Consider the following 16,637-nt stretch of genomic DNA (forward strand, 5'->3'; position numbering starts at 1 on the left):
AGGCGTGAGCCACTGTGCCCGGCCGATACTGTGTACTTAACAAAAGACCTGAGAGGCAGGCTGGTGGCGTGCATGTATAGTCCTAGCTACTTGGGAGGTTGAGGTAGGAGGGTCTCTTGAGCCCAGGAGTTCAGGGCTGCGGTGAGCTGTGATTGCACCACTGCACTCCAGCCTGGGCGACACAGCAAGACCCTGTTTCTAAAAATAACAATAATAAGAAATAAAAATATAACAAAATACCCTAATAAAATATTTTTTAAAAGGTCAGGGCTGGAGTTGATGCTTGTCTAGTAGCTCCTTCTGGGTAGACTGGCTGTAGAAACCAGATGCTGAAGCCACTCCATCCCTGTCCTGCCACCCTAGTGCTCTTCCCTTTTTGCAAATCTCATTGTGCTCTGCTGACCCTCCTTCATATTTAGGACAGTGAGGAAGAAAGGGGACAGCAAGGAGAATGGCTTGTTAGTGCCATGCTGAGCAGTCATTGTCCAGAAGCAAGTGGAACTTCCCTCTGTTGCTATTGCCTGTTATTGTGGCTTGGTTCCCTCTGTTTTGCCTCCATAGGCCATTGAGAAACTGGTTGCTCTTCTCAACACGCTGGACAGGTGGATTGATGAGACTCCTCCAGTGGACCAGCCCTCTCGATTTGGGAACAAGGCGTACAGGACCTGGTATGCCAAGCTCGACTTGGTAAGGCTACCACTGGACAGGCTTGGGGGCTGGGCTAGTGGGGAGGGTGATTCCGGCACCAGACGAGAAAGGGCCTGCATTGTTTAGAGCTTTCAAACATATCAGAATCACATGGGGTTTATTAAAACGCCAATTCCAAATGAGTTTACCCTCTGTCCTAGCCATCGTCTGGGAATTGCTATTGTAGCTATACAGTTCTCTGCACAAGGCTGTTTATGAAGTCATTGTTTGTATTAGTAGCAGGTTGGAAATATCCCAAGTATTCATTTGCAGGCGATCAATTAAATTAATCCATTCACAACGTGGAGTACTATGCAGCTATATAAAGGGTAAGGAAGCTGTTTAGGGAACTCAGTGGAAGGGACTTTAACTCATTCTTGGTTAAAGAAGCATCAAGTGTAATGATGTAGATTGTAAGCTATCTTTTGCTAAGAGAGAGGGAAAAATATATGTTCCTGTTGCTCATGTTTTCATAAAGAAACATCCCTGGAAGAATGCACATGAGGCTAATAAAGCTGAGGTTTCTTTTTGTAGGCAGAGGAGGGTGGGATGGAGTGAGACTTCTCAATGCATCCTTCTGTAATGTTTTTGTTTTTGAATCTTATGAGGCATTACCTGTTCAAAGCGAACAGAAAACAAAAATGTAGGATCTCAGGCCACATCCTTAGAAAAGGAGAGTCTGTAGGTCTAGAAGGGCCTGGGAATCCAGATTTTCACCAGCTCACCAGGAGTTCTCATGCCAGTTGTCAACAGCTGAGCTTACAGAAACTTGGCTCCTAATTCCTTTGCCCAGTGTTTTCGTAGAGGGCAGAAGAGGGAGTACTGAGGACCCAGCAAGATGCTATCCAAAGAATGGCTTGGGGTGCCTCTGCACTCTAAGGTGGCATGTGCTCTTGTTTTTAAAAAAGATTTTTATTAAATCATAACTTAAAGGTGATAAATCACAGCTGTACAGCTTGATGGATCTTTACATATGTTTTTTGCCATGCACTGACTACCCATATCAAGCTATAGAACATTCTAGCACTCTGGCAGGGCCCTTGTGTCCCCTCCCAATTGATACCCCCCAGACTTTTCTGATTTTTATCTCATCAATTGATTTTTGCCTGATTCTGAACTTCATATAAATGTCTAGCTTCTTTTGCTCAATGTTATGTCTGTGCGATTTATCCACGTTGTTGTGTATAGCAGCAGGTCTTTTTCACTGCTACATAGTATTCCATTGTGTGAATATACCAGTTTATTCATTCCACTGTGGATGGACATTCAATTTCATTTCCCCATTTTGACCAGTATGAACAATGCTGCTGTGAACATTCTTGTGCATGTCTTTTGGTGGACATAGCACAAACTCTTGCTGCCCTGGAAGTGTGAAGGAAAATGGCACCTATGGGGACCATAGCACTGACCTCCTGGAGTCCCCTTGGGGCTCCATTGAGTTACCAGCTGGGAGAGTTGAATGGCTCCTACTCAGATTTGTCCTGTCTTTCCCCCAGACCCCTGTGCCCTGGAGGAAGGGTCAGCAGATGATAAGCCACCCTGAGGTAGTCTTTCAGTTGTGTAAGAATAAATGCTATTCCTCTTCTTTCTTCTGGGGCCAGTCAGAACAGGGAGCCAGGCCTGGTACGGCAGCCTGGGCTCCTGCCCACTGGGATGCTGCCTAATCTGCTGCCACCACTTTGTGTCTCTTGTGTTATCAGGAAGCAGAAAACTTGGTGGCCACAGTGGTCCCCACCCATCTGGCAGCTGCTGTGCCTGAGGTGGCTGTTTACCTAAAGGAGTCAGTGGGGAACTCTACGCGCATTGACTATGGCACAGGTATCTGCTGCTTGGAGGGCTCTGCACGTATTTGACTTCACTGCTTTACTTGGGCTCTGGATGGCCTTGGGGCTCTCTGAACAGCAAGAGTTTGCCAAGCTCCTGCAGCCTCTTGGGGCAATCTGGGGTACAGGGTGGTTGCAGGGGCAGGTGGGGGTGGGGTGGGGGACAGTAGTGTCTGGAGGCCTGATGCTGCAGCTCTAGCATGTCCACCAGGGGGGGCTGATGCCACATGCATGCTTATGTGCACAGAGCTGATTTTTTTTTTTTTTTTGAGACATTCTCTCTTGCTCTGTTGCCCCGTGTAGCGTACCATGGTGTTATCATAGCTCACTGCTACCTCAAACCCTGGGGATCAAGTGATCCTCCTGCCTCAGCCTCCTGAGTAGCTGGGACTATAGGCACGTGCCACCATGCCTGGCTAAGTTTTCTATTTTTAGTAGAGACAGGGTCTCGCTCTTGCTGAGGCTGGTCTTGAACTCCTGAGCTCAAGTGATCCTCCTGCCTTGGCCTCCCAGAGTGCTGGGATTACAGGCATGAGCCACAGTCATGAAAGAACTTTTTTGGTAGCCTCTGTAGCATCATGGCACACCCTCTCCCTGACTCCCCTTGTTTCCACCACATTCTCTATGCTGTTGAGCACTTTGAATCCCTGGTCCATGTCAGCCAAGCTGACTTGGACTTTGATGAGGAGTATGTGGGCACAAAGGACACTTGCTCTCTAGGTCAGGGGGTGGCTTGTGTATCTAAGGAGGAATACTGCTTTGGTATGGGGCCCACTCTCCTTTCTGCCCTGAAGCAGGCTAACGGGGGGGGGGGGGGGCTGCTGTTGTCTCAGAGCCCTCCCCTTGTGGAGCTTGTGGATCTTGGTTCACAGAAGGAAGCCCAGACCACAGAGACAGGCTCTGGAAAAGGGCCCTCTTGGACCTGGATCCTGGGGAAGTTTTGTCCTCTGCTTCCCCCTGCTGCTGGGAAACAGGTTTATCAAGTGTTTGACCTTTGAGGGTGGAGCTTTGACTAAGACCAACAGGGAAAAGATCCCAGAGGGCAGCCTGGCAGGTCCGCAGAAGGTGGTGCACCAGAGCCCCTGAGTGATAGTTGTTTGGACTCTGACTGGTCATATGTGGAAACTGTCGTAGGTGAAGAAAACTGAGCTCACAGGCTTTCCTGGGCTCTGAAGAGATCGTCATTCTGCATAAATAGGACAGGAAGTTGCTGACATACTCTCTCCTCACCTCCCTCCAAATATGTTTTTTATGACACCATGAACCATGGGATTCAGTCCAAAGTTCAGTCAGTGGGCTCTGTAGTGATGACCATTCCTATTTGACATGATTGGGAAGGGATTAAGGGTGCCTTTGACCCTGTAGTCTGACCATGTTCCCTGCTTAGAAGCCTGCAGTGGCTCCCTGTTGCTCTTAGGGTAAAGTCTGAGTGCTATACTATGGCCATTAAGCTCCATCTGACCTGTAACCTCATCTCATTATACTTTCTTCCTTGCTCTTGCTGCTCTAGACATACTCGCCCTCTTAGGGTTCTTCAAACAGATGCAGCCTTTTCTTGCCTCAGGACCTTTGCACATGCTCTCTTTTCTGGCTACAATGCATTTCTTGCTTCCCTCACCCCCTTTGCCTTGCTAACTCTCATTCATCTTTCAGATTTCAGATTAAATGTTACTTTCTTAGAGGAAACCTGTGATATCCTCCAGTTATTACCTTTCTCCTTCAGAGCTAGAATCATAGTAGTGATTTAATGTCTGTCGTCCCTAATGAGTCATGAACTCTTTGAGCGCAGGGATTTGTTACTATCTTCCTAGTGCCTGACATGGACATTGCCCACATAATAGGTACTCAATAAATAGGGTGGAATTCCTGTGTGAGTTAAATCTACAAAATAAAATGTAAATATCTGTTTCAGGAGTCAACACCCTGGGCCTTTTAGGAGTAGAATAATAGTTCTAATAGTTCTTGAAAGAGCCTAATATTAATAGGTCTTTATGGACTGGGAAGAGGCCCCGTTATCTCCACGTTGCCTCCTTCCTCAGAGGGGTACTTAACAGTGATTTGAATCAGGGAGACCAAAAGCAATCCCAGTCCTTTTTCTGGAAGACCATCAACCTTGACTGTGTTTTCTCTCTCAGGGCATGAAGCTGCCTTTGCTGCTTTCCTCTGCTGTCTCTGCAAGATTGGCGTGCTCCGGGTGGACGACCAAATAGCTATTGTCTTCAAGGTGTTCAATCGGTGAGGGAGAGGAGGGTAGGAGGACAGGGAGTGAGGGGGACCTCTTTCCTCCTCCGACTGAGGCCGGGTGCTGGAGGGTTCTCCTGAGTGGCTCACAGTTCTCTTGTCCTGTCCTAGTCAAGCTCTGGCTGTGGATGGAGTGTCTAAGACTCCTTTTTCTGACAAGTTTAAATGTACCACCCAGTGAAAACAAGTGAAGGAAATGTCACATACTGACTGCTAATGCTTCCACGTGTTTACCTTGTAGCGGTACCCTTCTAAGTGCTTTACACATAACTCATTTAATTCGTACAACAACTGTATGAAGTAGCAACTGTTATTTCTGTTTTATTGGTGAGGAAACGGAGGCACAGAGAAATCAGGTCTCTTCAGTGAGGTCACGCAGCTGAACACAGGCAGTCAGGCTCCGCCCTGCTGCCCCTCACCACCCTAGCTCCTGCTGGGCAGCACAGGTGTGTGTCAGAGTCACCCGGAGAGTCTTAGCATGTCCACTCCTGGGCCTTGGTGGTGCTGATGCAGCAGGCCTGTGGCGGAGCCCAGGATGCGCGTGTGAAGCCGCACAGGTAGCGGAAGCATAGCCTCCGCTAGAACTGGAGGTCGGAGCCAGAAGGAATCTACCTGGACTCCCATCAGCTTCCCGACGGGCAAGCCAAGCTCGGAGAAATTGAGGCTTCGGCCCAAGGCCTTACTTCTTATCAGGGGTTGATGGCACTAAAACCCAGGTTCGGAGTCAGTGTTTGTCCCTTTCCTGGGCCAAAAGAAGGCCAAATGTGGGGGGAAAAATAAAGCTGCATTATTTTGAGAGTGCCAGCTACAACTTAGGCCTGGAGGTTTCAACTGAAATCTAGACCGTTACAATCTTAAGTGGTTATCTCTGGCCTTCTGGTATTCCCGATGGCAGAGGGTCGAGACTGTCTTTTGACTTTTTGCTACCTTTCCTTTCTTTTCCCACTCTCCTGTGCAGGTATCTTGAGGTTATGCGGAAACTCCAGAAAACATACAGGATGGAGCCAGCCGGCAGCCAGGGAGTGTGGGGCCTGGATGACTTCCAGTTTCTGCCCTTCATCTGGGGCAGTTCACAGCTGATAGGTATTGCGGGGGTGGGGGTGTCTATCCCTCTACCCCCTGCAGGCTGCATTCTGTACCTCCCCGTACCCCTCCTGCTTTCTCGCTTTCCATTCTGCCCAGGGCAGACAGTGACAGCTTGGAAAGCAGGGCATTAGACTGGCTATTGATGGAGGCTGTTTGCTGGTGACCTTCTGCTGCAAGCCCGTGTGGCGGGCCGGGGGAGGCGGAGGCAGAGCACTGCCAAGATAATGGGAAGTGACATGGGCTGGAGCAAGGGCGCTTGCCTGGCGCATAATGGACTGGTGTGAAATGTGCCCCAGCTCCTGGCAGCAGCTGCGGGGTTTTATGTTGAAAATGAGGGGCTCTTTTGATTCAGAGGCCAACGTCATTCACTGTTATTACCGAGCTTTGTGCAGGGGAGCCTGTCAGGGAGCTGCTGCTGAGTGCTGGGCGGTGGGCCTGCTTCGGTGACTCCCCTGCACTCTTGAAACTGTTTTCTAGGCTGTGGGTGGGGTGATCATCTCTATTTTGATTCAAAATGAACTGCCTACAAAATAATATTCACAAATGACCATTGGTTGAGGACTTGCTCTGTGCCAGGCACTGCTCTAAGTGCCTCAGGTACATTGCCTCCCTGAATCTTCTCAGTGGCCCTGTGAAGGGTCTTTGCCAGCATCAGGCCAGCACCACTAACACCTGTGCCAGGCACCCTGCTGGTGAGTGCTGTGGGTGTGGTGATTGTCATGTGGGCCTCAACCGCCCAGAGGGAGGTACTGTTCTTATCCCCACTGCCCAGGTGAGGAAAGCGAGCCATGGTGGGCTGAAGTCATTCATCCAAGGTCACAGAGCTAGAGAGAGGCAGAGCTGGAGCTCAGCACATCAGGACACGCACACATGCCATTTATTGCTCCTGCGAGGTCAAATGTTGAGAGCACCATGGGCAGAACTGTGCCCCTTGGGTGGGGGTCAGCTGTGCTGGGCTGGGGTGCCCAGGTGGTGTGAGAGCCTGGGTCTGAACTCCAGGGCTCTTTGCTCTTCCCAGACCATCCGCAGCTGGAGCCCAGGCACTTTGTGGATGAGAAGGCCGTGAATGAGAACCACAAGGACTACATGTTCCTGGAGTGTATCCTGTTTATCACTGAGGTGAGGGGTAGGGGGTGAGGGAGAAGCCCATGGCCGCCTCCAGGCTCAGACAAACCAAGGCTGGTGGCTTTAGAGTGGGACACAGGAGCCAGAGCTGCTGCTCAAAGATGGCATGGCTGGCACCAGAGTCGGGTATTGAAAAGGAAGTCCCACCGGGTGTCTCCTGAAATGCTTAGTCAGCTTCTGACCATCCAGGATCTCCTCCGCCAAACCTGGGGTTTCTACTGAACACCACAGGACTCTTGAGCTGAGGGACTAAGACTCAGTCACTAGCTGGACTTGGGGACCGATGCAGCAGGTATGAAAGGCTGGGCAGTGTTGTGGGGGAGGGTCCGCATCTTTCAGTGGGGCCCACAAGGGTCTGTGGGGCTGCGTGCTTATGAATGTGCAGACCGGAACTGCCGGCGGAGACCTCGGCGCCGACTTCCAGAGTAGACAACCTTCAGCTAAAGGGACACATCTCTCAGTACCTGAAGACATGGGCCTGAGCATAGTGCTGGAGATGAAAACAAGTAGGCCTGTGGTGGCCATCACTGGGCTGCCAGCCCACCTGGCAGGGGCTCTGTGGCTGGAAGCTCTAGCCTCACCAAGGCAGAGTTCCTCATGGTGGGCTTTGGACCACTTCTTCAAGATCACCTGGGGAGTAGTTTGTTAACATGTACGTTCCTGGGCCCCACCCCAGCTTATTAAATCAGAATCTTAGGAGTCAAGAGCCAGGAACCTGTATTTAAACACACTTTCTAGGTGACTACACAGGAAACAGAGGACCCACTGCTCTCAGGCCTCTCTTCCTTCTGGGAGGTGTCAGGACTTTTCATCTTCCTTGCCCTGTACCCTCCCTGCCCCTACCAACTTCCAAAGGGCGCCCTGTCTGGAGCTGGTTCTTGTCCTCCCGCCCCTTCCTGTGCCTACACGCACGCCTGCTGCCTCAGTGATGCCCCTGGCACACCTGTGGACTCCTGCCTGTGGGGGCTGCTCTCTTGGCAGTCCGTTCTGAGCCCCCTGAAGAGGTGGAGGAGCTGGTTACGCAGCCGGGGCTCTAAGCTCTTCGTGGTCAGCATTCGGCTCAGGCTTCTGCCAAACTCCAGAGGCCAGAGGGGAATGACACATTTTTTCCAAGTCAGCAAATGGAGCTGGGACTGACGGCTGGGCGGCCACTGCTGCATTCTCAGAGATCTGCTGCCTTCAGCAGTGTAGCAGGCCCAAGGTCGGAAGGACTTGGGGGCGGCCTGGCTCGCTGCCTTGAAAACCAGTCACGTGCTGCTCTCTTCATCATGGAATGCGAGACCCGAGGATGAGCTGGAGGACCAGGGTGCAAAGAAGGGGTGCATATTGTACCCTGAGCTCGTGCTTGGGCTAAAAGCCCAGCTGTTTTGGCTCCTGCTGGTGGCTGACCAGGCCCCTGGGTCCCTGTCAATAATTCTAGCTGGGAGGCAGGCCTGGCCTGGCCTAGGGACTCTGGGAGTTGAGTCCATGTTGAAACTTTGTATTTTTGTTTGTTTGATTGTTAATGCTGATGTAAAACCCCCGAAAGCTCTACCAAAGTTTGGGACCCGCTTCTAGGAAATCCAAAAGTAGCCACTAGGTGGCACTAAAAGCACGTTGGAGGAGGTTTTGGTAACATTTAATTAAGGGAGAGGCCAGGACAGGGAGGAGGAGGGGGCAGGCGAAGAGTTTTTGGCTGTTCTGCACCTACTCTGCAAGGCCCACTTTTCAGTTTGGGTCTAGGCTCTTTGGCGTGGTGTTAAACAGTGGATGCTAGGAGGGGCGTGCCTGGGAGCTGAGGGGACTACAGCAGTGGCTGGCTGGAGGAGCCCATGTCATGTGGTTGCTGCTTACAGCACTTGTGTAGCTCTGCAGAGCGCCCACACCTTCATCCCTAGTTGGCGGGCGAGTGGCCTGGCTCGCTTGGGGACCCAGAGACCTGCGTGGAGCTCTTTGGTCGGGAAGGGGGCGATGTTGCCTCTGGAGACCTGGGAATTGCCATGGGCCGGTGCAGCTAGCAGATTAAACAGAACACCAAGAAGTTGGGAATGGAACCTGGTGCTCCTACCGGGTCTCCCGCCAAGACTGCCCTGGTGGCCCTGGGCCTCCTGGATGAAACGCCCACCTTGCAGGGCTTCTGCAGCCTTGGGAAATGCAGCCCTGGTGCCTTTAAGAGCCTAGGGCCGGCAGGAAAAGAATTTCAGTTTCAATCTGGCTTCTAAATTTGGAGTTTTGGGAAGGGAGGGATCAGATTTCAGCTGGAAGGGAAGGAGCTGACAGGAAGGCGCTGTGCAGAGCCTCCCCTCCCCGCCCATCCCCCCCAGTTACTGACAGAGGAACCATTTACAAAAGGCCGATCCTCTGGGGAGTGGAGAGGCAGGAACGCAGCGTCTGTGAGTAATTTCCTGCTCAATATGGCTGCTCTGACTCACACGATTCCCCTGGGGTCACTGCGGACTGCAGCGAGCTTGCTCTTTCTCGCTCTTTCTCTTCTCCCTTTGTGGCTAGAATGAGCTATTTTTTTTTTTTTTTTTGTCTTTTCACCCCTGATTCCTTTTTTTCCCTCATCAGTTTTCCTTTCCCAGAGTTGCGGAGTCTCCTTCTGAAGGACTTAGGGAGACCTCGGGCCCCTGAAGGCTTGGAGGTTGTGAGTGCAGCCCCTCGAGAGAAGCAGCGTCCCTGGGCTTTCCACTGATGCGGGCCCAGGGGCCCTGGGGCTCCGAACACTGGCCTCACCCTGGCTCTGCCAGTGGGCCCGAAAGGCCTTTTGGGGATCCGTTCTGTGCCCCTGGTGGGCAAGGCTGGCCCAGGAGACAGAGCTTCTGGTTTCCCAGTGTCCATCTGCCTGCCTTGGCCTCAGAGCCCTTGCTGAGCCGGTCCCTGGAGCTGTTGCTGTTACACAAAGCCAACAGGGTGCTCCTGGGTGGTTGCTCACTGGGCCTTGTCCAGAGAGTGAAACTGGATACAGCTCCAGCGATCCCCAGCTTCCAGGGCCTGCAGAGAGCTGGAGGGAGTGGGGAGGGCAGAGTGAGGGGGAGGGGGTCAGGTAGAGTCTGGTTCTATGGGAGGTGAGGTGACTATAGGCTAGGGGTTCCTGCTGCCCCCCCGCCCCCCCAAGGATAGAGGCTTGGATGATCCCGGGTGAAGGGAGTGGCCCAAGAAAAGCTTCACAGGGACCAGGGTGGGTTTTGGCTCTGTCTGTGCCTTGGGCTCTGGCCTGGCTGCTGGGGAGCCTGGGACCGACAGGACGGATGGAACTGGATAGAAAGGAGGGGCCTGTTGCCCTGGTTCCTGAGACTTGGTTATTGACAGGCTCTTGGGAACTTGGGCCAGGGGAGGGAGATGACAGGGATAAAATGACAGCGTTTTTGAATTAAATTGTAAAAGTTTTGTCAGAGCTGCCCTTACTGTAGAAGGAAGAGGCCGGTGGGAGTGGGTCACCAGGCAGTTCGGGGGCCCATGTGCTCCTGAGGGCCTTTACAGTTATCATGCTTCAGAATACAGAGAGAGCACTTCAGACTGCCCTTCCTCCCTGGAACAGCTCAGGCTCTACTTCCATGCCTGCATGCACAGTTTCTTCGGGAACCTTCCACCCACTCAGGGTCCAAGTCTCTGCTTCCTTGCCAGACTTAGCTTTGCTTTTCAGTCTTCCTTCTGCAGCCTGAGGCCCAGGGTGCTGGGCCCTGTTTCCCCTACAATGCTGCCTGCAAGCTGGAGGGGGAGGTTAGGGAGATTGCGCTGCTTGGTTAGTAAATATAGATGTGCTGGCCTCATAGTGTCAGAGGGATACACTCAGGCACACAACTTCCCTCTCTCAGTGCTGTGGTTTCTGATGTCATGGGAACTTTACTGGGCTTGCTACAGAATTTTTCTCTTCCTTCCTGGCTGGTCAGACTCTGGCCAGGGAAGGGATCAGGAGTGGAGCTGTCTTGCTCCTGGCTGTGCTCACCGCTGTGGCTGCCACCTCTTCCCCACCTCCTGGCTGAGCTGGGCTGGCTTTCTACACAGACCTTGCTCCAGCCTCTGCTGCAGGCACCTGCCTCCTGCCGGCCCTCTTCTCCCCTCACTGTGCTCCGCCTGCTGCACACAGGGTATCAGCTGCCTGGGATTGGTCATACCCACTTTGGCTCTCCCCTAAACTGACCCTCTCCTTGGCTCTTCTAGCTCTGCCTGTGCAGGTGCAGACTAAGCGCCCTGTTTGAGGAGCGGGGTCCAGGCTGCTGCTGCTGATTATTGCAGTGGGAGTGAGGCCCTGTGCTGGACGTGTTCTGAGGCTCCTCGGGAGTTGTTGGGAGCTGTACCAGGAGCTTGGGTGCAGATCTTAACTGTCCTGCGGTTGCTGGGTTTGGTGGGTGGTAGGAATCAGACCTCTTTTCTTTGGCTATGGGAGAAAGATGTGCGATGGGGGGATGGGCAAAGGATGCCATTTTCCTGTTGGGCCTTGAGGGCCAAGGGGGACCCCTGTCTCTGGCACTTACATGTGTCTGTTTGTATGTGGGCTCCACAGGCAGATGCCTGGCTTGGTCCCTGAGCGAGCGAGTGAGTGAGAGAGAGAGCGAGCAAGCGAGCGAGTGTGCGTGGGTGCGTGCGTGACTTTGCTGCAGGGTAGTGGGAATGGGCTCCCAGGCAGACGTGTCTCCAGCTTGGGGACTCTCTTTTCCAGATGAAGACTGGCCCATTTGCAGAGCACTCTAACCAGCTGTGGAACATCAGTGCTGTCCCCTCCTGGTCCAAAGTGAACCAGGGTCTCATCCGCATGTATAAGGCCGAGGTGAGTGGGGGCTTGCCAGTCTGCCCGCCCTGCTGCCACACTTGGTCCTGGGGCTGGGGACAAAGCAGAAGATGTGGGTCCTAGGGCTCTTGCTTCTCTCTACCCTACTGTGTCACTCTAGATCTTAGGTCAACCACTCTCACCCTTGGGACCTCAGTCTCCCATCTGTGGGGTGGGCAGTTAGAAAAGCACTGGATTCAGGCCCAGTTCTGTCCTAAAAAGCTCAGAGGCTGTAGCAAGGACCTGCTGCTGGGGGAGTGGCGGGGGGAGGGGTCCTCTTCCCACTTGTCAAATGGCCGAGGGCCCCTCTGAGCCTAGGCAGCCTGAGTCTGTCTCTCCCATGGCACACTTGGAAAAGGGGCTTATCCTTTGGAGACACCATGCAGAGTGGTGCCCTCAAACATTGGTATGTATGATCGCTGGGTGGGGTGAGGTCTGGGGGAGGCCAGAAACTCACATTTTTAGTGACCACTTCAGATGATGTTGATACAAGTGGTCTCCCCTGCTCTCAGATCCTTCCCTGTGGTTTCCTGGAGCTCCCCCTGCTGGGAGGCGGCTGCCCTTCTGCTCAGAGGGTGATTCTTGCTCTCTCTTCTTGGCATTGTTCTCCCAGCCAAGAAGGTGGTGGCTTTTTCTCTTGCAAGTAAGGAGAACTTGCGTCACTTCAGCCCTGTCCCTTGCACTAGCTCCTGCCACATCTTGAGCAGACTAATACTGGAACTGCTTGACCTTGGCCTGGGAAGGTTCTAGATGTAAAGTTCCTCATCTAGGATGATGGGTTCCCGAAGTCCCTTCTTTTTGCCTTCAGGCTGGCCTTGGCGACTAGTTCATGGTCTTAGATATTGTCCGGTGGATACTCATCTCTTGACTCTTGTTCATCCTCTTTTGGGAGGGGCTGCTCCAGGTCTTCAGTGTAACCAGAGCTTACACCATCTCATCAGCAGAGGCAGGACCACGGGGAAGGGTGTCAGAGGGCCAGCAGGATCCCGGAGTACAAATGCTTCCAGTTGGCCCGGCTCCCTCGGCACAGCCCTGAAAGGGTTAACAAGGCTTGAATTGAGCGGGCCTGGCCCTCTTCTCTCCCTTCCTTCCGCCCCTTTCCCTCCTCCTCTGCTCCAGGTCCCCTTCCTCTGGACTTCACATCCTGTATTTAGGTTCCAGCCCACATACCTCTCTAATCTGAGAGGAGTTTACTGGGGTTGCAGCTGCTGGTCCTGGGCTTTCCACTCCAGCTCTCCGCAGCCCAGGGAGCCCCTGCCTCACTGCCCTCTGGTGTCCTGATGCTCCTGCCCATCCCCCACTGGGTACCGCTGGGGAACTCTGTCATCCTGTTGTACCCTCCCCCCTTCTAGGGGCTGTCTCAGCTTGTGAGGGGTACACAACACCTCTCCAGCCTCCCCCTGACCCCTGACCTTTGTGTGTCAAAGACAGGACTCTCTGGCTGCCTTTTCTGCTTAGAACTTTAAATACTGCCCTTTCTGCAGGTCTCTTAACTTATCTTGACCCAGGCCCCTTAAGGGCAGGGTGGGAGACCCCATCCTTTTCTCCTACCTGCCCCATCCAGAGGCAGAGAAACTCCAGGGTGACAGAGGGTGAGGGAGGAGCACATTAAGATTCAAAATGGAGGCCAGGTGCGGTGGCTCACGCCTGTAATCCTAGCACTCTGGGAGGCCAAGGCGGGTGGATTGCTCGAGGTCAGGAGTTCAAAACCAGCCTGAGCAAGAGCAAGACCACATCTCTACTATAAATAGAAAGAAATTAATTGGACAACTAAAACCATACATAGAAGAAATTAGCCGGGCATGGTGGCGCATGCCTGTAGTCCCAGCTACTTGGGAGGCTGAGGCAGCAGGATCGCTTGAGCCCAGGAGTTTGAGGTTGCTGTGAGTTAGGCTGATCCCACGGCACTCACTCTAGCCTGGCCAACAAAGCGAGACTCTGTCTCAAAAAAAAAAAAAAAAATTCAAAATGGAAAATGGTGATGGCGCAGCAGAATTGCAAGAACAAAACAGTTGACCATGTAAAAGCTGACAGTATTTCTACGGTTGTTGAACACAGAATGTTGAACGCAGGAGGACAGCACCAGAAGGAGGGCGCTCTAGTAGATAGCAAAGTGGCCTTCTTGAAAATGGGAAATTCCAGCACAGGCCGAGTGCTGCATGTGGGAAGGGTGGGGGGTGGACTTCTTTGTAGGACAGCACTGGAACTCGCTGGTTTCTTTGCAACATTCAGTGCTCACTGATGAGTTCCTAGCAAGTAGCCCTTAGTTTTTGGTCCCAGAGAGTCTGTGGGATGGTATGTGGCTTGCTCAGAGCTCCAAGGGAAGGGCTTGGTTTTTCAGACCAGTTCTCAGTCCACAGGGAGCACCTTCGAGGCCCATCAGTCCTGCAGTTCAGAGGGGACTGTTGGCCAACCCGAGTTGGCTGCTGGAGGAGAGATGGCCTCCCAGAGCTAGAAAGAGCCTGCCCAGCTTGGCATTAGGTGGCCTCAGGATTTGGGACTCTCTGCGCATCCAAGATGCCTGTCCTGGCCCTTCTGAACTGAAGCACCAAGTGCTCTCAGGCCTTGTGTGGTGGGTGGTGGTCTCGTCATTCCCAAGGGTCATCACTATGCTGGTGCTGCCTTCCAGAAGGGCCTTGCAGGGCTTAGAGAGTCCCTTCTCCCTCCTGAATCACTGGAACCTCCAAGGACCTAGGGTCCTAGCCTCTGGGATGGGACATGCACCTGGAAGGTCTCTGAGGGATAGTCTGGACCTGCTCTCTCTCGGCACGGTTAGCTGGGCGGGCCTTGCTGGGGGAGAGGCTGGACTGGAGGCTCCTTTGTGCCCTGGAGCCTTAGACTTCCTGTGCCTCAACAGCCTCTTGCCTTCAGCTCAGCTCCTGGCTTCCCTTGTGGCTCAGAGGAAGCTTGTTCCTTGGTCCTGTGGGCGGAGTGGAGAGAACTGCCCCTGCCCTCTCTTGTCTTTGCCCCTTCTCTCATGTGAGAGCTGGAAGCAGGTTGACCTTTGAACCCTTCTGGAATTTCAGGGCCCTGGGGGGGATGCTTTTACTAACTCCCACCACTTCCTGATGACATAAGCACAATGGCAGCTGCTTTTGCTTTTGCCTCTGGCCTGGCTCTGCTGCTCCTCCTCCCTCCAGAGACTACCCCCTAGTTGCCTGCTCCCCACTTTCTCTGTCTCAGGCCTAGGACTCTGGCTGTGCCCCTCTTTGCTCCCTCTCTGAGCTTAGTCCCCACCCTGTGTGCCTCTCCGTCCTTGGTTCTGCAGCTGGTTTGTGAGGTGAGGGAACCTGGGCCAATCACTGCACCCATTTGTCCCTCTAAGTTAGTTGGAGGTCAAGCCCACAGCTACAGAGTGAGCCTCTCACCCCTGCTGAGGCCGTGGGTTGCCCCACCCCTCCTAGGAGGTGCCCAGTACACTCTGGCTGTCACTGTGGCCAAGGTGTGGGAGGAGGCCCTGGGCCAGCTTGGCAGGTCAGACCTCGCATGCCCAGAGCCACTTCCTGTGTGGTGGGCTTAGCAGGGCAGGCGCAGGGAGGTTGGGAGCTGGGTTCGGGTGGCCTGCAGACCAGGCCAGCTTCCAGCTTCTGTGATAGGCCCTGTCGGTCTCTCCAGACCCTCCCCTCTGCTAGGGGCCTGGGTCAGCTGAGCTCGGGAAGTTGGGCCACCCCCTGCTCAGCCATCCCTCCCCTTCAGCCCCCACTCCCAGGGCTGCTGGGAATTGCTGGGGGGGAGGGAGGACACAGGATGTCAGCTGGTTCTTATTGTCTCACTCTGAAGTGCCAAAATGCCTTTTTCAGTCCAGAGAACTGAAAACTAGAGAAAATAGGCCTCTTCTGGGGCTTGTGTTCAAATGTCCCCACATCACTTTTCCAGGGCCAGGACCTGAGCTAGGGGGCCCCAAAGATCAGGAGGGTTTTTTTCACCTCTGGTCCCCAACTTCCCCCTCTGGGCTGGGTGATGTCACTTGGCTGCCACTCTTCTTGGCTTCTGCTTTGTGGGGTTGGGTTCTCGTTCTCTCTCTCTCTCTCTCTCTCTCTCTCTCTCTCTCTCTCTCTCTGGTGGGTCTGACTGCTGTGGAGTGGTCCTTGGATGGGGGCGAGGATGAAGGTGCTGGGTGGGAAGCCTCACCTTTCCCCAAGAGTGGCTGCTCTGGATGGGCCACCTCCTGGGAACTGCTGTGTTGTCAGCGTCCCTGGCGTGGTGCAGCCTCACCGCTCTGCTCTCCCTCCTTTCTCACAGTGCCTGGAGAAGTTCCCTGTGATCCAGCACTTCAAGTTCGGGAGTCTGCTGCCCATCCATCCTGTCACGTCCGGCTAGGAGGGGCCAAGCCACTGAGCCTGAGCCACCCAGGCCTCAGTTCCTGGGCCCGCCTTCCCCGTCCCAGCCACACGGCCCCCTCCCTGCCCCCTCCCTCTATTCTTTCTGTTTGATGAGGCTGTTTACTGGGGTAGGGTAGAGAGCGCAGGGTTGAGGGGGGCTCAGAGCATAAGGCTGAAGGACCCAAGCTGGGAGAAGTGACCAAAGTGTGGTTAGTTTCCTAACCTCCCCTGTGGTGGACGGGCAAGAAGAGAAGGGCCGGGCCCTGTCCTGGGCTACCCTCTCCTGTCCTGTCCTGGCCTCCTCTCCCTTCTCTCCTGACAGTCTCACTTGAGAACAGGGGCTGTTCCGCTGCTGGGGAGGGGAAGGCACTCGCTGCTTCCTCTGCTTTCCCTTCCTGCAGGGATCTCTTCCGAGGGTTCAGCACTTGCTCCTCTCAGGGCGGGTCGGTTCCAAGCCATGTCTGTGTGGGCGTCTGCGCTTTAGGGCTGGAGGCGGAGGCTGACGGCCAGCTGTGGGGTGGGGTGGGATGGGGTGGTAGAGAGGCTGTAGCTGTCCAGGCTCGTGGCCCTCGCAGGCTCCTTTTCACGCTGCCCCTGGGCCCA

The 16,637-nt window shown here is 53.8% G+C and overlaps 1 protein-coding gene across 1 annotated transcript in view; it reads left to right on the top strand.

The window, feature by feature from the left end:
* The window catches only part of PTPA (protein phosphatase 2 phosphatase activator), a 33,858-nt gene extending 17,459 nt beyond the window's left edge, over nucleotides 1–16,399 (top strand). The window contains exons 4-10 of the mRNA XM_012772191.3: nucleotides 562–687; nucleotides 2,388–2,505; nucleotides 4,646–4,745; nucleotides 5,710–5,834; nucleotides 6,856–6,956; nucleotides 11,605–11,712; nucleotides 15,955–16,399. Coding sequence (XP_012627645.1) covers nucleotides 562–687; nucleotides 2,388–2,505; nucleotides 4,646–4,745; nucleotides 5,710–5,834; nucleotides 6,856–6,956; nucleotides 11,605–11,712; nucleotides 15,955–16,032 — 756 coding nt within the window. The 3' untranslated portion in view covers nucleotides 16,033–16,399. The remainder of the gene's footprint in view (nucleotides 1–561; nucleotides 688–2,387; nucleotides 2,506–4,645; nucleotides 4,746–5,709; nucleotides 5,835–6,855; nucleotides 6,957–11,604; nucleotides 11,713–15,954) is intronic.
* The last annotated feature ends 238 nt before the right edge of the window (nucleotides 16,400–16,637 follow it).

The sequence above is a fragment of the Microcebus murinus genome, chromosome 12 (assembly GCF_040939455.1).
Source record: "Microcebus murinus isolate Inina chromosome 12, M.murinus_Inina_mat1.0, whole genome shotgun sequence".
NCBI classification, from domain to species: Eukaryota; Metazoa; Chordata; class Mammalia; order Primates; family Cheirogaleidae; genus Microcebus; species Microcebus murinus.